Below are 22708 nucleotides of genomic sequence, written 5' to 3' on the forward strand. Positions count from 1 at the left end.
TTTTTTTACTTTGAGACTGAAATACATACATAACAGACACTTGAGAAAATGCTTCCTAATTTAATGAAAGTCATTTTAGAAGTTCTTCCCTACCTGAACCACAACTTTCTACTCTATGAACTTCCATATATGGGTTTCTAATTCACTGCAACAAAGTCTTTCTTATTCCAGAATTAAATATACTGAAGTCTTAATTCTTAAAATAAATTCTTTTTTTTTTTTCTCTGCTGAGGCAATTGGTGTATAGTGACATGCTCAGGGTCACACAGCTAGGAAGTGTTAAGTGTCTGAAACTACATTTGAAATCAGATCCTCCTGACTTCAGGGCTGGTGCTCTATCCTAGCCACCTAGCTGCCCCCTTAAAATATATTAAGACACTTAGTCAATGCCCTCTTCTGGAAATGCTCTACTTCATTGGTATCAAACTCAAATACAAACAATGAAGGTCACTAAGTTATACATAAGGATCTCTGCAAGCCAAATATTGACCTAAAAACTACATATTAATGTCACCTATGTTTAGTTTTATTTTAATTTACACTAAATTTTTAATTTTTTAATTTATACTAAGTATTTCCCAACACATTTTAATCATTTTAATCTAACACCCAAGAGTGTCGTCAGCCCTTGACACCTCTGCTCTACTTAACCAAAATCCATGTTCAAATATGCCACCTAGAATTGATCATGATACAAGATAGACTGACAAGATAAACACAAGCACAGAAAATCACAAAATCAAAGAATTCCAGAATCAGGAAAAATTTCAGAATTAGGAATTAGGAAGGTACTCAAAGGTCATCTGGATTAATCTTTAATAAACAAGAATTACCTACACAATATCTCTACCAAGTCACCTTATATTGTTCACTTAAAGACCAGAGTTGCAGATAGATTATGGTTAAGTGGCACAGTGGATGAAGTACCAGGAGCTTGACTTGGGAAGACCTGAGTTCAAATTTAGTCTCAGATAATAAATGTGTAACCATAGGCAAAAAACCTGACCTCTCCTTGCCATTTAACCTCTCCTTGCCTCAGCTTCCTCATCTTTAAAATGGGGATAGTAAAAGCATCTATGTCCCAGGGTTGTAAAGACTAAACAGATAAAAAGTATAAAGCATAGTGCCTGGCACACAGGGACTGCTATATAAATGTTAGCTATCACATAGTTAATATTTATCCTCTATCTCCCAAGTTAGTCCATTCCAATTTTGGTCCAAGAAATTTACCTACATCCACTTAGTAATCTCCTGTTTATTACTGTCCACTGTTTCTCGCTCTGCATTTTAGATCAAGTAAAATTAATCTACTCCCTCTTCTACACATTTCATCTCTGCCCATTTGTCTAAGTTCTAGTGTGTTAGCTGACCATTTTTGTCAGCTGCAAATTTTATAAGCATGTTTCCTAAGTCTTTATCCAACTCACTGATAAAAAATATTCAGCTACAAAGGTCAGATAACAGGAAACATGAGTTTTATCTTATCCCAGCCATCTCATAGATATAGCTCTAACTGAAATAACTTCAACTCATCCAGAGTATAAGGGTGTTTCCCAAAAAGCCCCTCACTGTTAGTTCCTTCTTAGCTCTTCCATTCCCTACTGCCCAGTTAAGGTCAACCTTTAAAAAAGCATATTGAAAAAAAGTATACTGAGCATCTCAATCCATCACCTTCCCAACAGCCCCAGGTGATGCTTCTCTCTCATTGCCGCTTCAGCATTCCTGACATTTCCCTTAATAACAGCTCTCTTTCCTAAAGTGCTTTACTGCATTCAATGATGCCAGGCAGGTGCTATTATTCTCCTTTTATCAAGGAGGATAGTGAGTTTCAGAAAAAGTAAGCACTAGAGTGGAAACACAGAAAGACCTTCAGATAAAATATAAATGTGGATCCCTCCTCAATAAAAGGACAGCCTGTTATGGTACCACTGTTACCTAGCCCGGCTCCCCTAATTCTAATGTCTTTTTAAGGTCAATAAGGTGGGTGACACAGTAAATTATGGCCTTGGGCTTGGGAATCAAGAAAACTGCCTCAGATCCACAGTAGCTTGTGACGCTGTATAATTATTTTTATATCTCAGCATGAGTTTTCTCATCTGTAATACTGGAATTGTAAGAGCACCTACTTCACGGGATCATTATAAAAGTCAATCAAGGTGAAAAATGTCATCCTTCAATCTGAGAAAGAACTCTAGTGTCTGAAAATGGATCAAAGCATAGTATTTTTACTTTGTTTTTTTCTTCTTTTTCATGGTTTTGATTTTCCTTGTGCAGCATAACAAATATGGAAATATGTTCTAAAATAACTGCCATATTTAACCTATATCATTGCTTGTTGTCTTGTGGAGAGGGGAAGTAAGGAAGGGATAAAAAAAAATTGGAAAACAAGATCTTACAAAAATGGATGCTGAAAACTATTTTTACAAAAATAAAATACTATTGAAAAAAAATTTTTTTAATCAATCAAGGTATTCTATGTAAAGTACTTTGAAAATCTTGAAATGCAATGTATATGTTAGCTAGTGTCATAATTACTATGTTTTTAAATCTAAGTTGGTGAATTCCCTGTGTGAACTTTTTAGCTACCTTATTTTTTCCTTCTTTTAATTATTTTTCTTTGGATCTTCAGAATTTTTGAAATGTTCAAATAACTCTTGATTTTTTTCCTCTGAAAACTTTGAAATTTGTTATTCCAAAGTCTATGGAGCATGGCATACTATTCTCAACATTGCTCTCCTGTATAACAAACTCTAAGATGTAATGGTTACTTATCTCCAAGACTTTTATCCTGTTCCACAACAACAACCAAGTTCTCCCTGTTGGTAATTTAAAAAAAAAAGTTCCCAGAATAAAATTTCTCCTTGTTGCTTCTTTTGCCTTTTGGAAGAGGAATCATCTTTCACTAAAGAAAATAAATATAAATTGTTTTGCTTTTGGTAGACAGCATCACCAAACATCACAAGATAACTCCTTTTTTGATCTTTTACCCAAGGTCCCCTATTTTTTCTACCCAGGGATTCATCTTGCTTGATACTCATACTTAACTCTTCAGAAAGTGCCTAAGGTTTCTCAATTCCTTTCATTCTTCCAAGTAATTTTCTTCTATCCTCTAATTTCCTAAAACAATTAAGTCTTTTACCTCATTACATCCTTTATTACTAAAACCAAGGTAAACAAGGTTAACTAACTTGCCCAGGGTCACACAGTTACTAAGTGTTTGAAGCCAAATTTAAACTCAGCAAGATGACTCTTCCTGACTCCAGGTTATACAGAATTTTTTTTAATATTCATCTAAATTTTTTCCACTGTAGTTTGATACCAAATACATATTTATCTTTCAGACATTTGAGGCTACTTACCTCCTCTTATCACATATTTTTCTCATAACAATATATATACTTACATTCCTTTATTTCAGGTATCTCACTTTAGTGATACCCCAAGTTATTTGTTTTAAATTTTTTATTTTATTCAAGATTTTTTGTATAGATGTATAAAGCTCTAAAGATTAACAAATATTTTGAATTGTAATTACGGAATGACAAAATGGGAGATCAACTTATAAACAAAAAGGAAGGGATGAAATCAACTTTAGAAGAATTAAAAAATGAAGATAAAAATATTATCGGTACATTATCTTAAACTGATACACAATGTAATGATTTGCAAATGCTTGTTTTATTATTTATTATGCCACTTTCTCATTATATTTTAGTGTTTAATTATAGATAAAAGGCTAAATGTTATCAACCGTAAGTAGTGAATCTCTAATATGAAAGTGGTGATGTGCTAAATGCCATATATTTGTCTATTAGCTATATATTAGTATTTCATCCTTTTACTAGATCATTTAAAATATCTTCTTTAAAATATGATAATTCCCAATCAATTCTGATTGACAAGGCTCTCTTCAATATTGAGATGATTCAAACCAGCTCCATTTGTGCAGTGATGAAGAGAGCCATCTAAAACCAGGGAGAGAATCATGGGAACTGAGTGTGGAACACAACATATCTTGTTTTCTTTCTCAGTTTTTCTTTTTCTTCCTTCTTGATCTGATTTTTCTTGTGCAACAAGATAACTGTGTAAATAAGTATACATATATTGGATCTATTTCTACATATTTAACATGATTGGACTACCTGCCAGCTAGGCAGGAGAGAAAAATATGGAACAAAGGTTATACAAGGGTCAATGTTGGAAAAATTACCCATGCATATGCTTTGTAAATAAGAAGTTTTAATTAAAATATATATATAATCATTCCCATACTTGGACCAATAAAGAAAAATATTTTCTCAAAAAAATTAATGGTATTAAAGAAAGAATTTTTCATTTCCTTAGTTTGGGAAGAAATTTTCTTAAATATAAATGGCAATATAGAAAAGCATGAAAAGATTTATATGAACCAATGCAGAAAGAAGTAAAAATAAAACCACGAAAGTAATATACACAATGACTATAATATATATAAGTAGAAAAAAAAGAACAAAACAACCAAAAAAAGATATGAAATTATAATGACTAAGCTTGACCCCAGGGAAAAGACATAAGAAAATATCTTTCCCCATTCCTTTAAGGGAATGGGGGTCTATGGATGTGAAACACTGCATATAACAGCAGACTTTCTTGATGGGTCACTTTGTTTTCCTGAAATTTTTTCTTTTTCCCCTCCCCCTTTTTATTCTTTATCATAAGAGATGGCTCTCTGATAAGATATAGAGTTATAGAAGGAAATGTAGTTAATATCAAACAAAAGATATCAATAAAAAAATCAATTTTTTAAACCATAGAAATAATAAACATCTTAAAATATAATAGAAGGTTTCTGTTTTTCAAGAAAACTAATGTGAAGAATTTCATCAGATTTGTCAAGCACTATATTGCAAGTTATTTGCATAAGCTACTAAATCTGGAAAAAAACTCTAAGATATTTTTAATGGAGAAACAAGGAAAGAATAGAGCAGAACATCCACATTAGAACTGCAAAGAAATACCACCTTGGAAGTTGCACATTATGCTGAAGTTAGAGCTATAGGACAAATCTCCTTTGAAAAGCCATAGGCTTAAAAGTGGACTTGGGAGAGGGGAGGTAAGGGGCCATGGGAAGAGGTGGGGAAGCAGGAGGAATTAACTTAAAAAAAGGAAAAGAAAAGAGGGGGTGGAAAAAGACCCACACCAAATGCCCTCAGCCATAAGGGGAGGAGGGCACAGGAGAAAATCCTGAAATGAAATCTCATGGCCAAAGTCTCCATCCTGTATTCTGATTTCAGATGGTGACTACCTCCTACCTTTTTGGTCAGCAGGGTGAGGGGGCACATGTGGGTACTTGGAGGGCTTCTTGATATGGAAGTTCACGTTGTCCAGCTCCACGTTCAGGCTGATAGAAGCGGCTGAGTCACTGTCCATTGTGGACTGGAAGCTGCTGACTGATGTACGCTTGCTAGGACTGGCAGAATCTTTTAGTGTTGGGGAAGGGGAAAGAAATATAGGGAGGAGAGGGGAGTAAAAAAATTGGTATCATCAGGGTATTGGGGAAAGGAGAAAAATTGTTTTTAATATACAAGCCCAATGTGCAATACCAAAATGGATACAGTATTTTCATGTATTTTTGAGCAAACTTAGAAACAGTATCTCACCAAAATTTTGAATAAAGTTAATTATAAAATCAGTTTAAAAAATAAAGAGGAATATGGGAAGTTCTGCAGAAAAAAAAGCCAAGCCTAGTATCAAAGTAAGGAGATGAGCAAGTTGATACTACTAGGTTATTATTAGCACAAAGTTATCTTTAAGTTGCTGGACTAGAAATTAAGAAAAATTGAATATTTCCTGGTAACCTGTAAAGACAATAATTCAAGAAAATACTGTATCAACATCTATGAGATGTCTATTTAATTTGATCCTTAAAGCCTAGAATTATTCCAGTGAAACAAAGCAGTCACAGAAACTGCTTCCTCAGAAGCAAAAACTCACTAGCTAAGTTCTCTTCCCCTTCTTCAGCAATCTGTTCCGTGTCACTGTCATCAAACTTGATATCTTTAAACCACGATGGTTCAGAGTGTCCCTCAACAGAGTTTACTGAATCGCTGTCTGGAGAAGGTGTCTCGGAAAAGTCTGTGCTCTGAAAGGATCAAAATCCAAAAAATTTACCCTCAGTGTCAACAACTGTAAAGTAAAAATTTCTTACAACATTCCTACTATATTCTAGCTTGTATCATGAGGTTGTCACATAATTTTAGATTGAGACTGAACAAATTTTTTTTTTTGTCTTTCGGAATGACACATCTATAATCTATGTCTATAACCATAATGAGAAAACCTTTCCTTCCTTGTCTAAAATAAATAAAATTTTCTATTAGCTGAATTATTTTGAAAAGAGGATTTTATAGACAACTCAACAGCATGGCATGCCTTCATCACAGAAGATACTGGGCTCTATAAGCAAAACAGGACTGAACTAGCACAAAGAAAACCTTAAACATACAATGTTAGAGAAGCTACCCAAATGTTCACAGCAACTGTTTGTGTCTGACCTGTGGCAGAGCATTCTGAGCTCGTATGGGTCTAATCAGCCATAGTCAGACACACTGTAACTCGACCCTAACATACTGATGTCATATGGGTCCTCTTCAAAAATAAAGGACCACAACCATTCCACCCTTCATTTTATATATGGTGACAATGCAATCTAGAAAGTTGTGAAAGTCACCCAAGGTCCCAAAGGGAATAGGCATCATAGGCACTTGAGCTCAGATTCTCTCATTTTTAATACCTATTGTGATTATATAGAAGGCAAGCTTAGAGGATTGCTCTAATCTTAAGTTACAATATTTCATTCTTATCCATTTCTTTCTCTTCCTAAAATTAAATGTCCCATTTCATTCTAATTAGTTGAGGTTCTGCTTAGATATGCATTTTTTACATATCTCTAATATCCGTGAATATATGCAAAGATTCATTTCTCTTGATGAATGCTGTAGTTGGAACATTCATAAACTTTTTACTAATATTTCAACACTTAAAGAGTTAAAAAAAAATCTATTTCACCACAGCGTTTTTCATCAGTTTTCTCTCTTAAAAATAAATCAATGTTTCACCTTCCAGCCAAAGTTGAAATGTAAAATAGTAAGAATTTTTAGTTCAATAATTTTTTCCTATTTGTATTTGTATGGAAAGAAAGCTTTTGAGAGTTCAAGAACAATATTCTTTATAGCAAGTATTTTATTATGTTAACTTGTCTAACAATCATGTTGAAAAATATAAAAAGAAATATCTCAAAAGATATAAGCTCTAAATTTAAAACCACAGAAGCTTTCCACCAGGATTATCCATTTACCTGTAGTGGTCTATATAAGGCATATTCATCTCTGAAGATCTGATCATGGTGACTGACACAGTCTAGCCAACGTCCATCAACCATTGCTTGTCCAATTGCTATGGCCTGAGCTCTGAGTAAAGATAGGCAAAAATAAATGCTTTAAAAAAAAAACAAAACTAAAATTTCCATGAGACACAAGATGAGGATATATACAAATTTATTTTTTTTAAGGCTAAAGCAGACTTGTAAATTAAGCATACTATCTGGCTAAGTGACAAATAACAAGAGATAGACCCTTGGAGCTGAATGTAAAGGTTAGCCTAGCTCCTTGTATCACTATGGAATGATTTTTAATGATAAGTAATACCTATGTTCTCTAATATCAGATATTTTAAGAAAATAAAAGCTGCCATACTTTCTACTTAATCTTACTGGAAAGACATTAAACACCTATATAAATTTACCTGTAAAATAAGTGAGAAACAAAATTGTAATTTAAAAACAAAATACAGATAAAGTAAAGAAAATAGCAATAACTGATATCAAATGAGAAATGGTACTAAATAATACTTAGTAAATTTAAGTTTATGGGAGTCTTCCTAGATCAGTTTTGACTTGGTATCTGAAGGAGCGAGAACGCTAGAAGTAGGGGAGGGAAGAGGAAAAAAAAAAGAGGAAGGATAATATAGATCGCAGGTCATCTGCAAAAGTATTGCAGAAGAAATGTTAAGTCACCTATGGAGGATGGTATATCAAAGAATAGTATGTCTATTTTAGCTAATTAGTCAGCTCTCAATTCTTTAGGAATTCATTATATGGTTTGTGGATCATAGCTGCATTTGCCTGTCCTTCATACTTCTAGCTATCTGTCAGTTAAACATTTCAATGTTTATCATCACTTTTTTCACTGACTTAGAGAAGGAAAAAGAAATACAACACACTATCAAAAAGTATCATATCATTTATCAAAAGTCTAATTGTATTGAGTATAATTTAAGGCAACCCACAACTGTACCTATCTGTAAACTTGGTTCCTACTCTTTCAGTCAATTTTACTTCTTGTCTGTATATCTGATGAAAGGTTAAGAGGAACAGACAGAAAAACAGTGGCTTAAAATAAGATTTGAGATTATTTGCAGAATTTATTTCTTTATCCAGCCTATCATGCATTACCCAACAATCAAAAATAATAAATGTTTTAGATCTACATATAAAATCTTAAAGACTTCATGTTTTTAAAAAATTATGTTCAAGTAACATTTTGACTAAAGAGTATGTTCAAGAAAGTCTCTCAAGATAAAAGTTTTATGAGCTCAAGTTATCTCAGAACCCTAATATTATCTTTGTAATCACCCAGTAGTAATTTGCAATGGTAACTTCTTCTGGGGAAATAATATTAATAATTAGGAAAGGATTCATTGCAAAGGCAACAGAGCAATATAGCTTCTCAAAAACTTTTGCCTTTAAATTTCCCAACAATATTCTAAAGCATCAGATGCTATTTTTATGCTTATTTTCTTTCTCCACTATGATTACAAATTTTAGAGCCACCTAATCCATGTCACATTTGCCAATCCTCTTCTAGAAGTACCTAAAACATGTGGGCCATTAAATAAGAACCACTTAAACGGTGTTTTATTCTGCTGCTACGTCCAAAAATACATTTCATCCTACTTAAGCAATACAAACTAAAACATCTGTGATATAAACAAATAAAAATACTTCCAAAGATCTGAATACCTTGTGGTTACATGTCCATTTCGAATTAACCAATTGACCAATTCCTTTCCTACAATACAGTTGGGGTGAGTTCTCAGCCAATAGCGGTGATCTTGAAACTCCATTCCAGTACTATGATGGCAGATTTTCTTCCACAAGTCCTTTAACTGAACAGAGTCCTGAAAAAAACATTTGCAACTGTTTAGTGTATTGCTAAGTACCAGTTCATTAACTGCCAACTAATTTACTTATGAAAAGAGCATCGTACAAATCTTTAAACCATTTGCTAGGCCCATAAAACTAAATTTCAAATTGGAATGCACAGCAATAAAACTTATTTAGTACCAAAAAGTGGGACAAATGAAGTACTCTCCTTCTTGGACTAACCTACAACGTACTGGATCTCTGATAAATGCAAACAATTAAAGCAATTCACCAAATCAATATCCTTTTCTCAATAATCATTCTCTTTGCTTTCTCTTAAGTACTTTTTTAGTGGTTTTTTAATAAATCATCCCATGAAACTCTCTTCCTCTGGTTTCTACTCCACATTATCCTATCTTTTAATAATCTTGACAGCTTCTTTTTCTCTCTTGTTTGCATCTCTTTCTCCAACTGAAAACTATTATGCATTAACTGAAAGTCTATTATTCTCTATATACATTTTCTTAGGAGATTTAACCTATTAGCAGGGTTTCTATCCTAATCTATCTTCCATAATCGGACATTTTTACTTTGTACATTTGCTGCTACCCAAAACTCAGATATCTAAAACAGAAAGCATCTCTTTTCCAGCCCTCAAACTGCTCTGGTCCTCCTCCATCCTGATTTCCTCATTTTTGTTGGTAATTACCATCATTCATCAAGTCACTCAGATGCCAAAATCTTATTTGTTTTTGGATAGAAGAAGTAAATGAGTGAAAGGATAAACTACTTCACAGCTTTTATAAATTTTTTCTCCAATTCATTTGTAGGCCATTGAAATATCCTGTCAAATAGTCTTTTCTTCTCCTATTCATGTCTGACACACTGATATCACGCCATCTTTCTACAGTGCCACTTTAGTTAGGTAAAACATCAAGTCAGTCACATATCCACACTGGGACTTAGTTTCCCCATTTTCAAACAAAAACTAGATCTCTCATTTCTCTATCAGCTTCAAAATTCTTTGATTTTAAACCACTTCACCTGAAATGTTAAGTGGTCAAGACAGTCATAGAGGGATAAAATTTTTAAACTGGACAAAGCCATATATCCAGACTAAACAAGGATCTGCTGAATGATATCTAGAACACTACTTTCAATTTACAGATGAGAAACTGAAGCTCAGAATTCTCAAAGCTACTTAGTGACAGAATCTTGACTGGAACTTAGATCTCTTAACCTTGGATCATAATCCATTTCTACTACAAAATACACCACTATCTCTCATTAAACTTCTTATGTTGGATTTAATATCCAAAACTACCTTATCAATCTCAAAATTCTATTATTCCAAAATCAAACCCTTGGATTGAATTATTCATTGACCCTCAATCCTTATTTATTTAATAAATGAAAAATCTACGATTGTGCTGGGCTTTCCTTCCAGGTTGTAAATCACCACTTTTCTATGATTTAATAGGTTTAGGCTTTTTGACTTTTTCCATTCCCAACCTCTTTCTGCCCAAGAAATTTTTACACATAAAAGAAACAACTCGAACATATTTATTGAGAATAAATCATAATTTTCCAATCCCCACATTCAATTATGAGACCCCTAAGAACCTGGGTAGTAGATGATAGCTTCAGATGGTTGAAGCCAAAAAACTCACAACCTCTGTGACCAGTCTAGTAAAATTTAGTATCTGAATTTAGCTAGTACCATCTAGTCCAAAGATAGTAGATGAAAACACCTAGAATATTCTTGTCTCAGTTTTCTCTTCTGTTGTAATCTGCCCCCACCCTACTTTTTCAGAAAACACCTTCCCTATTTTTTTACCCAAATCTCTCTGTTACTCATAGGCCCAACTTAAGTTTTAAATCCTCAGTAAAGCCTTCCCTATTCTAATTAACCCCACTCCAAAAGACATGTGACCTCTGAATTCTTCTAAGACTAACTCTAAATCATGTATTTGGTACTTACCATCTTATATCTTCTACGTATGAAAAATAATCAACAATGCAATTCTCATTTATCTAGCTAGAATTCATGAAGATCAAGACCATTTCACAGGGGTTTTTTGCATCATTTTTCCAGTCTCCACCTCAAATCTTACATGAAAGTATGCAAAAAACATGTGCTAATTTCTATAACACTCATCCACTGAAGTCACACTCAAATCATAATTGTATTAAAGTGACTCTGGATGCCCCTGGAAGACAATTTCTGGCAGATCCTATATCAAAGTACTGAACGACTGATTTGGGGAGACAAGTGCAGCTGAGGTAAGAAAGGTTTTTCAGTAAAAGCCTTTACCCTTGTCAACAGAGTAAAAATAATTTTAGTTTCAGAAACTGACAAAAATGAAGTGAGAAAGGCAAAAAGGTCTGTGACATGGATCAGCAAAGAATCAAATTGGAAAAAAAAATTTAAATAAAAAAAAAATCAGATCCTTAAGGCAATCATATAAAATTATTAAGTTCCTTGCTACTTAAAACAACATTTCCACATATTTAACAATTATGTAAATTTCCTCCAATAACCAAAATTCAAGATAATCTCTATGCAACCTAGAAACCCATATTGTGGTCAGTTAAACAAGGCTATATACTTCTACAAGAAAGGAACCAAGAAGAGAAATGGACAAATAATGAATACTGAAATATGCAAATCTCCTTTATCAGGTCAATGAAAAACATAAACTAGTGATTGTTTTTATTTGTTTTTCATTTCCACTAATCCATAAATCTTTTAAACTTGTGAGAATAAGATATAAAAGACAATCATTTTAATCATTAAAAGGTCAAGAATAAGTGAGCTGCTACCAGAAGAATTTTGCGCTCATCATCACTGGTCTCTGTTTTCACATATGTTCGGTTAGCCTGGGGACTGACAGATGTCTCATAGGAGGGAACCATGGGAGAACCGGACCGATCCAATGACAGGTTAGTAATACTGGCTGATCTGAAAACAAAAGACAAAAATATGAAGAAGTCTCGATACACAGATGTCTTTCATCATTTAATTAATAAGGCACACTAACATTTTGCTGATGGAACTGTGAAAATATAAATTTACAGATATACCTGTATATGTATGCATATGTGTATGTGTGTGTGTGTGTGTGCGTATATATACACACACATTAAATATTTACCAGAACTTTTTGTGACAGTGAAGAACTAAAACAAAGATCTAAACAATAGAGATAGAGGAATGAAATGGATTATCATTGCAATATTCATTATGAAGAATTCAAAGAAACATAGGAAAACTTACATGAACTGATGCAATGAAATTAAACAGAACCAGGAAAACAAGATACAAGGTTGCTACAAAGTCAACATCAAACACCAAAAAAAAGGAAGAAAGTTAAATGTTGCCTAATTATAATGATCAAATATGTTACTGGAAAACAGATGAGCCTCCCTTCATTGCAGAGAAGCATTGGAGATTGCAATACTGTCAGGTGTACTGATCATTTTATGAACAATTTTTAAAATTTCCTTTTTTTTATTCTTTGTTACATGAGATACCTCTATAGATGGAGAAGAAGGGATCTATCTGAAAATGGACAGCTGACTCTGGGATGCTATGTCTCAGTAGGGCAGATGGAGCTCCAAGGAGCAGGGAAGGCTCCATTTAGGTAAGGGTGCCAAGTTTTGAGGAATTCAGGGTTAATAGTCTAGGGTGCTTGTCACGAAAAAACTATATCAGGTGATCGGTCTTAAAATATTTGGAAACTTGTTTTATTAGGAATCTAGTCAATGATTTATATGCAACCAAAAATGGATATGTGTCTTTACATCAGTGTGTCATCAATCATAAGGTGAAATAAAAATAAAGCTTAGCTAAAAAGTAGAATACAAACAGTAATGCGAAACTGTGTTGTAATCTAAACAAGTTAATACTGAGAGAAAAAACAGGCAAAATTGGGGGGAGAGCGGGGGAGATGGAAATAAGAGTCATCAAAAACTCTTTCCAGAAAGAAAGTACAATAGAGCCACAATCAGGATAACACAAAATTTGGCAACTTCTATATTAAAATATTGGAGGACTTGGAATATGATATTTTGAAGAGCAATGGAGCTAGGATTGCAACCAGAAATCAACTCCCCAGCAAAACTGAGTATAATCCTTCAGAGAAAAATGTGGTATTCAGTGAAATAGAATTTTCAAGCATTCATGATGAAAAGACCAGAGCTGAATGAAAAATCTGATTTTCAGATATAGGACTATGTCTAATTCTTTTTTGGATAAAGAAAAGTGATTTTTTAAATGAAAATTTTTTTAATGAAATGTTTAATAAAAACAGAATATTCAAAGAAAAATTACCAATAAAAATAATTTTAATTAAATAAGTACTTTTAAATTTTCCCATAAAGCATAATATTCAAAGTGAAACAAAGAGAAAGTTTTTCAAGCAAGTTTTTATACATCAAATTTAGACAACAATCTTGTTTTTAGTATGAAAAAATCCTTCTTATACTTCACGTAGAAAATGAGATGATTTGACATCCTAGAAAGCAAGTGGGATATTTTCTTCAAGTAGTACTTGTCCTAAATTCTGATTAACTATTTGTTTTTTAAATCAGGACTTTCTGGGACCTGTATGTGCCAAAATGTTTGTGGCAGCCCTGTTTGTAGTGGCTAGAAACTGGAAATTGAATGGATGCCCATCAATTGGAGAATGGCTGGGTAAATTATGATATATGAATGTTATGGAATATTATTGTTCTGTAAGAAATGACCAGCAGGATGAATACAGAGAGGCTTGGAGAGACTTACATGAACTGATGCTGAGTGAAATGAGCAGAACCAGGAGATCATTTTACACTTCAACAACGATATTGTATGAGGATGTATTCTGATGGAAGTGGATTTCTTTGACAAAGACTTAGTTTCAATTGATAAATGATGAACAGAAGCAGCTACACCCAAAGAAAGAACACTGGGAAATGAATGTGAACTATTTGCATTTTTGTTTTTCTTTCCGAGTTGTTTTTACCTTCTGAATCCAATTCTCCCTGTGCAACAAGAGAACTGTTCGGTTCTGTAAACATATATTGTATCTAGGATATAGTGCAACATATCTAACATATATAGGACTGTTTGCCATCTAGGGGAGGGGGTGGAGGGAGGGAGGGGAAAAATCGGAACAGAAGCGAGTGCAAGGGATAATATTGTAAAAAAAAAAAAAAAAAAAATTACCCTGGCATGGATTCTGTCAATATAAAGTTATTATAAAATAAAATAAAATATTTTTTTAAAAAATCAGGACTTTCTGCAAAAACAGAAAAGTCAGAAGAAATACCTGATTAGATACTATCTTCATGGTTCACTTACAGAAAGATACAAGAATTTCCAATTCTTTTGCATATACTCTTATTTCAGTACGTGGGTACAACGGAATACAATCTTTCAACACCAGACATATGAGCCAGCTATCTTTTCTCTTCATTCATAAATACTGTAGAGAATTTTAAATATACTAATCAAAATTCAATAAGAGAAAATTGTATGGGGTGCTACAAAAGTCTTGGTGTAAGACTTTAGGGACATACTGTGTAACATTAAAATTCCCTGCCTCTTGCTTTTTCACTCAGTTTTAAAATGCTACAGAATTTAATCACATTTTTTTTCATGCAAGTGCACCATTTATCACAAGATTAAATCCCACCATCCAATTAACACACATAGACATACACACACACACACTTTTAAAAACCAAAATTCCAGACAATGGCTCATTGATTTGGCGTAACATTCCACTACAAAAAAGGTTACTTTTTTCTATTGTACTTATGATTATTTACATACTCAATTCATCTTTATTCTGCAAAAGAGCATTCTGTATTCTTATTTAATATTTTTCCCAGTATTCAAAACAATTCTTTTTACATTTGTTTTTAAGTTGTAGGTTCTCTCCCTTATCTCTACCCACAATTAAGGAACCACATGCAAAACATTTCCATAAAAGTTCTGAAAGAAAACAAATCTCCTACATTCAAGAAAAATTAAGTTAAAATAGAGAAAGAGAAAAAAGAGAGAGAGAGAATGAGAATGAGAATATGCTTCTATCTGTATTTAGACACAAGTTAGACACAAATTCTTTCTCTGGGTATGGATAGGGATTTTTCATCTAAATCCTTCAAAGTAGTTATGAATGATTGTACTATTGAGAATAACAAGTCATTTACAGCTTGTCATCCCAGAACACTGCTATTAATTTGCATACTATATATTTCACTCTGTTCATGAAGGACTTTCCAAGGTTTTTTTCTTTTCCTGAGTGCATCATGCTCATTATTTCCCAGGTAATAATAATATTCAGAGAAACTTTTTTGGAAAAAAACTTTTTGAAAAAAACTTTTTTGGAATTACTATTGCTAATTGTATTCCCCCCATTTATTTCCTATCTCCTTTCATCCTGTCCCTCCTCAAAAGTGTTTTGCTACTGACCACTCCTTCCCCTAATAGGCCCCCTCTTTTATCATGCTCCCCCTTTCTCATATCCTATTCCCCTTCCATTTTCTTGCAAGATAGAATTCTATACCCCTATTAAATATGGATGTTATTTCTTATTTGAGCCAATAATGATGAGAGTAAGATTCACGCACCCTCTCCTCCCCCTTTTTCCTTTCCACTTTATAAAAGCTTTTTCTTGCCTTATATTTATGGCAGATAATTTGCACCCTTCCACTTGTCCTTTCCCTTATTCCCAGTACATTCCTATCTCAATCTCTCACAAATCAATTTCATCATTTTTTTAAAAAGATATTATCTCTTCATATTCAACTCACACCCATACCCTATCTATATATATTCATCCTGCCATTAATAATGAGAACAGTTTAATGAATTACAAGTACCATCCTCCCACGGCAGATTGTAAACAGATATACCTTGAAGTCCCTTATGATATCATTTTTCTGATTACCTCCTTATGCTTCTCCAGAGTCCTGTATCTGAAAATCAGATTTTCTATTCAGCTCTGGTCTTTTCATCACGAATGCTTGAAAATCCTATTTCACTGAATAACCACATTTTTCTCTGAAGGATTATACTCAGTTTTGCTGGGGAGGTGATTTCTGGTTGCAATCCTAGCTCCATTGCTCTTCAAAATATCATATTCCAAGTCCTCCAATATTTTAATATAGAAGTTGCTAAATTTTGTGTTATCCTGACTGTGGCTCTATTATACTTTCTTTCTAGATGCTTGCAATATCTCCTCCTTGACCTGGGAGTTCTGGAATTCGGCTATAATATTCCTGGGAGTTTTTATTTTGGGAGCTCTTTCAGGAGGTGATTAGTAATTTCTTTCAATGTCTATTTTCCCCTCTAGTTTTAGAATATCAGGATAATTTCTTGAAAGATGATATCCAGGCTTTTTTTTTTTTTCTGATCATGACTTTTAGGTAATTTTTAAATTATCTCTCCTGGATCTATTTTCTAGGTTATTTTTTTCCCCCAATGAGATATTACACTTTTTTCTTTTTTTTTTTTGTTGTTTTGCTTTGTAGTTTCTTGATTTCTCGTAAAATCATTAGCTTCTATTTGCTAAATCTATGTTTTAAGGAATTATTTTCCTCAGTGAGTTCTCGCATTTCCTTTCCCAATCGGCCAATTTTGCTTTTAAGGTATTCTTCTCTTCATTAGCTTTTCATATTTACTTTTGCACCTCTCTCAATACTTTCCCTAATTTTTCCTCTCTTTCTTACTTGATTTTCAAAATCCCTTTTGAGCTCTTCCATAGCCTGAGCTCAATTCTCATTTTTCTTAGAACTTTGGATGTAGGAGTTTTGACTTTGTTATCATCTTCTGAGTATGTGCTTTGATCTTCTTTGTCACCATAATAACTTTCAATGGTCAGAAACTTTGTTTTCTGCTCATTTTCCTAGCCTATTTATTACTCTTTGATAATGTAGGGCTCTTTCCAGGGTAGAGTATTGTCCCAAGTTTCAGGAATTTTGTGCAGCTGTTTTCAGAAATCCTTCTAGGAATCTGACCACAAGCACTCTTTGCTGTCTCTGCCCCACTGTAGTTGTAAGATCTAGTATGCTGGTTGGGGCTGGGGCTCTGCTAATTGGGGCTGCACTGGCACTGCATACCAGACTCCCACTCCATTGCCACAGAACCTCTCACTGACCTTTTGCATTCTTCCTGGTATTCCAGGCTGAGAGGTGCAGAAGCCTCCAGCACCCACTGATTCAGAGGGTGACCCAGGCCGGGGCTGCACTGGGGGCTTCACCAGAGCGCTAAGCATCTGGACTGCACACTGAATTCCCACTCTGGTAAAACAGACCTTTTCTGCTGTGCTTCTAAATTGCCTTCAACTCAAAAATGTTCTACTTCATCTTTCTGTGTGTTCTGCTGCTCTAAAATTTGTCAGTCATTATTTAAAAGAATTTGGAGCAGTTTTGGGGAGAGGTAGGACAAGTCCCTGTCTACGTTCCACCATCTTGGCTCCACCCTCATTCACACACTTTGAAGAGGCAAATAAATGGAGGTGTGTCTTCCCTCTCAGGCCCCCATGAATTCAAATACAGTAAAACTTCTATAACTTCTATTTTGAAAAGATGTATTCCTACACTGTGCAAAATATTTTATAATGTCCTATAACAATTCTATGAGGTAAACATGGATTTCATTATTTCATAAAGCCACTAGGATTAAATGTTTAAGGAAGTTTGTTTGGTTTTTTATTAACTTATTAATGACACAGGAAGGAAAACTGTCACTTTACCCCATCTAAATTATGCCATACATAAGTTTTCTTTTTCAAAGTCTGAGTCTTCTATTATTACCATTTAGTCATCTTCCCCCATATTCACTGCCCACTTGACAGAATTCTGTCACCTTAATGGTGGAATGTTTTAACTCTGTAAAGAACCTTCTATTTTAGCCCATGAGTTGCAATGAGATAGAATTCTATGATTCTATGTGAGAGTCATGATCTCACAAAGATCATAAACAAATATATAGTTGTTACCATTTCAAACATACAGATAGTCTAAAATTTATTAAAGCATTGTTTCTCTTTGTTACAAAGGAAGGTTCAATTTGTTGAGTAAGTTGAAGTGACAAATACAAATTAAAAACAAAAATATAGTCCTTACCATTTCAAGTTAAGATAGTCTAAATTTTATTAAAGCATTATTTCTCTTTGTTACAAAGGAAAGTTCAATTTGTTGGGTGAATTGAAGTGACAAATACAGACAAAAATATCAACAAAACATACTTTTTAAATTTAAAAAGTATATCAAAATAATAGTTTTATGGTCCATTCCCCTAAAAATCACCTTATTTGAAATATGAACTCCTAAAATTTGCTACACAAAAATCTATGTATTCATTTCCTCCCTATTTAACCATATACTTGGATTCTTGTTTTAATGTGTCACTAAAATTATTGTGCTTCTGCTGGTAATGATCAAGCATATCCAAGAAGGAAGTGATCTATGTAAGAGACACCCGTATCTCTACCAAAAATCTTAGCTCAACCTCCAAATCTCACAAATTTCACCTCCCTCTTTTGCCACTTCTCCACAAACTACTCCCAAAAAGCCTGAGCCTAATGAAGTAGGGGAGGGAATTCTTCCCAATGGAATTCAGGAAACCAAGATCAAGCCACCTGTGCACATGGGATATATTCAGAGTGGCAAACAAAATGCCCCTCCTTGATCATCAATGCCCTTCGTGGGGGCATTTCCCTTGAGAGTGTAAACGCGCACACACGCGCGCACACGTGTGTGTGTGTGTGTGTGTGTGTGTGTGTGTGTGTCCTGAAAGTAGTTTATAATGAGTCTCTGCCTTCACAGAGTTTACAAATGCACTAGATAGGGACATAACATGTACATAAACATTAAGAACTTTTAAATGAATATGTGCATAAGAGATATCAGAGAGACACAAGAGACTCAAAAAGGGAAATTCACTCTTAGCTGAGGATATTCATGAAAAGCTCTAATATTCTCTTGGAAAGAAGCATTTTTAAAAGCAGAAGCAGATTACAGTACAAAAGAAAGGTCAAAATTTCTATGTAGAATCATAGTGCAGCAAAAAGGGCTTTTGTTTGTTCGGGCATTTCATTCAAGTCCAAATCTTTTATGACCCCAATTGGGGTTTTACTAGCAAAGATACTCAAAAGGTTTGCCATTTCCTTCTCTGGGGCTCATTTTACAGACAAATAACTGAGGCAAACAAGGTTAAGTGTCTTGTCCAAGGTCACATTGCGAATAAGTGTCTGAAGCAAAATTTGAACTCAGGATAATGAGTTTTCTGAGCCCAGGTCCTCTTACCCCTTGCACCACCTAGCTGCCCCAATGGACTAAGTCATTTAAGCAGTCTGTGGCTCAGTTTCTTCATTTCTCTAAGAAGGGTTTTGGCACTGATGGCCTCTAAAATGTTTACTGTGATCCCAGAGCCCTAAGGAGATTTTCATAGACTGATGATTTATTACAACATTATCTAGGGGAAAAAAAAACATGTTTTAGATATGAGCCAACAAATCCCAATCACTAATGTTGCTAGGAAATTTACAGGTGGATTATGTTTCATTTTCTATTCTTATGTGTCCAAATATGGCTAATGAAAAGACAATTTAATGTATTCCATATATATCTTCTCCCACAAAAATAGTTTCAAAGTCACATTTACTGGAGTAGCTAACAAGTTTTAAATGATAGGTAATATTATAAAATGTCACTATTTCACTATATCCCATGAAATCAAAACTAAGTTTAAGCTTTTATTTAAAGTTGGTTTCTAAAATGAAAGTTTAAAAAAAAATGCCAAGATCACTCTGATTATCTACAAAAAGGCAGATTTAATGAGAAGCCTAGTACCCTGACTAGCACCTCACACAAAAGCAGTTATAACACAATGGAAAATATGCAATAGATCCATAATCTTTGAATTTATTCTCTAAAAACTGCTTTTGAAAAATTATCACATAATATATATGCATATATTGGATTTAACATATTTCTACCATGTCTAACATATATTGGACTACTTGCCATCTAAGTAAGGGGATGGAGGAAGGGGGGAAAATTGGAACACAAAGTTTCACAAGGGTTAATATCAAAGAATTATCGCTGCAGTTTTGAAAAATAAAAAGCTTTAATAAAAAAAATGGAAAAAAAGTTATCACAGTGTGAAAGAAAGTGAGGGTCAAGTAACAGGTTGTCACCTCAGCTCTGCCACTAAAGCAAGGAATCAGTGAAGAGGTCTTAAATCTCTCTAGGCTGACATTTTCACATATGAAGTGAAAAGATTATTTCCAAAGGTTCCTTCAAGTTCTAATATTTTGATTCTAATTAATTTCAGGGAGGGTGATTTAAGTTCTATCAAATAACCTATCCAGAATTTCTCACAAGAAGAAATTTAGATTTTTTTTTGGCTGCATTTTGAAAAAAATTGTTCTATGAACTGTGAGCATTTATAAAATCATTTTTTTATAAATTTGGAGCAAGATCCTATTTGTTACTTACAAATAATTGCTAAGAAAAAAATACTGTGCCTTTATGAGAGGTAAAATGAGTTTGGTACAGTGAACATGACACTCAGCTTGGAGTATGGAGTCCTGAGAATGGATTCCACTTAAGATATTTATTATTAACAGCAGTAGGGGCAAATTACTAACCTTTCAAAGATGAAGTTTCCCTAACTATGAAACTGAGATAACCTATTATTGTAAAGGAAATATTTTGCAAATCTTAATGCTACATAAACATAAATTTTTATCATTAATATTACCAGATAACTGAAGCAATGGCTTCCAAAGAACTGGGGGGAAAGTATACCATAAATGAATCAGAACTTTGTACCCTTGGTTCCAACACTATATAAAAAGTAATCTACAGAGGTTCCATTCGCTATTTTACCTATTTCGAGCAGGAGATTTTCCAGCATCTTCTTGAACAGACACAAGTCTTGTTGAGAGAGTAGTACTTGAGGAGTCTGGATGAATCAAACTAAAAAAATAAATAAATCAAAAATCTTTATCACAAACAATGAAATTAGTGAACCAGCTGTTAAAAAAAAAAAGTCTCTATAATTAAGTTTAAAATATTATCCCCCAGTCTAAAAATATCTAAGTGTCAGAAAATATTCTTTTAAAGTATTAAACAAGGAAATTAAATAACACAAATAAAAGAACAGAAATTCAGGAAGTCTAATTATAATGAATGTGGCTTTCACACATGTGGCTTTAATAAATCTAATTTTAATTTATAATCAATCTATAAATAAAACAATGAGGATAATTATTAAACATACTTTACTAAAAGAATGAAGGACTAAAAAAAAAAAAAAAAAACCTCTGATGACTTTAGGCAAGTTACTTATTCCCCAATTGCCTCTAAAAGAAATCTAATTTATCAATGCTTTCCATAGTCATTTTCCAGTATATAGATATAACACAGCACAAGTTTTTTTATATTTGCAGGTCACACATGCAAAGTAGGAAACTAGTAGGTCTCAATTTATGCCTTCTCCCAAAGAAAAGAATACAGCTATCTGAAATAACAAAACAGACAATAAACTTGATTATATTACAATTTTCAGATCACTTTGGTTCATTCACCAAAATTACAGTAAAACATAATTTTATGGCAAGGATAGAAACCCAAGCTATCTTTGCCAAGTTATTAGTGAGAATATTGGGCACAAAAACCCAATTTTAATTATCACAAATAAAGTTGATAAGCAGTATGCAAATCTTCCTTTTCCATTCAATTTCATTTGATGAGGTACTAAATCAGGTCCTCATTATCTACCTCACTTCCTAAGGTGGCCTCTAAATTGTTTCCTAAATCATAATTCTAATCTTTTTCTCCAAATTCAAAAAACTTTAAGAGTACTCTGTAACTGTGAGTAATTTCCCAATTCTTTTGGCAAATAGTTAAGTCCCTCGACAATATGACTTTGGAAGACTGATATCCCACTCTTCACCGTATATTCTTATTCTAACCAAAATAGATTAATTGCTTTTCCCATATCCAAAATTGGTATTTCATTTAAACTATTATATAAAATGAGAATTTTCTATACTATTCCTAGTTCTAAAGAATCTACATATCTTTAAGATCAGATCTGTATTAAACTAAAATTCATTCTATTAGTCAATAATAATTTATTTTCAAGACTTTGAGAGAGCTGCATACCTTGCTGAGTCAAGACACCTTTGAATAAATTAGCTTTTGAAAACTAACAGTTCAGCAGTCTCTCAGGAACTTCCCTCTGGAGCAAAGGTAAGTTTCTAGTTGCTTTACTTCTTAGCCCTGCAAGTCTGGCTACAGCTGTCATAATAAAAAATTGGATAGAAGATGAAGTTGGAGAAAAGGTTCAATATCTTCCCCAGAAGGGAACTCCCTTATGGCAACTGAACATGAAAAGGGGAGTGGAATAGGACTAACTAACTAATCTCCTTTTCTCCTCCCTACCATCCTATGGGATGAAGTATTAAAAAAAAGAAGCTAACTGGGCTTATACCCCAAAGAGATACTAAAGAAGGGAAAGGGACT

At 33.5% G+C, this 22708-nt stretch overlaps 1 protein-coding gene across 1 annotated transcript in view; it reads right to left on the reverse strand.

Annotated features, from left to right (window-relative positions):
* The window catches only part of PIKFYVE (phosphoinositide kinase, FYVE-type zinc finger containing), a 109707-nt gene that overhangs the window by 65712 nt on the left and 21287 nt on the right, over positions 1-22708 (reverse strand). The window contains exons 7-12 of the mRNA XM_051983674.1: positions 21068-21157; positions 12005-12143; positions 9059-9216; positions 7337-7448; positions 5974-6121; positions 5292-5459 (exon numbers count right to left, since the gene is read on the reverse strand). Of these exons, the coding sequence (XP_051839634.1) occupies positions 5292-5459; positions 5974-6121; positions 7337-7448; positions 9059-9216; positions 12005-12143; positions 21068-21157 (815 nt within the window). The remainder of the gene's footprint in view (positions 1-5291; positions 5460-5973; positions 6122-7336; positions 7449-9058; positions 9217-12004; positions 12144-21067; positions 21158-22708) is intronic.

Source organism: Antechinus flavipes, chromosome 3, assembly GCF_016432865.1.
Source record: "Antechinus flavipes isolate AdamAnt ecotype Samford, QLD, Australia chromosome 3, AdamAnt_v2, whole genome shotgun sequence".
Classification (NCBI taxonomy): domain Eukaryota; kingdom Metazoa; phylum Chordata; class Mammalia; order Dasyuromorphia; family Dasyuridae; genus Antechinus; species Antechinus flavipes.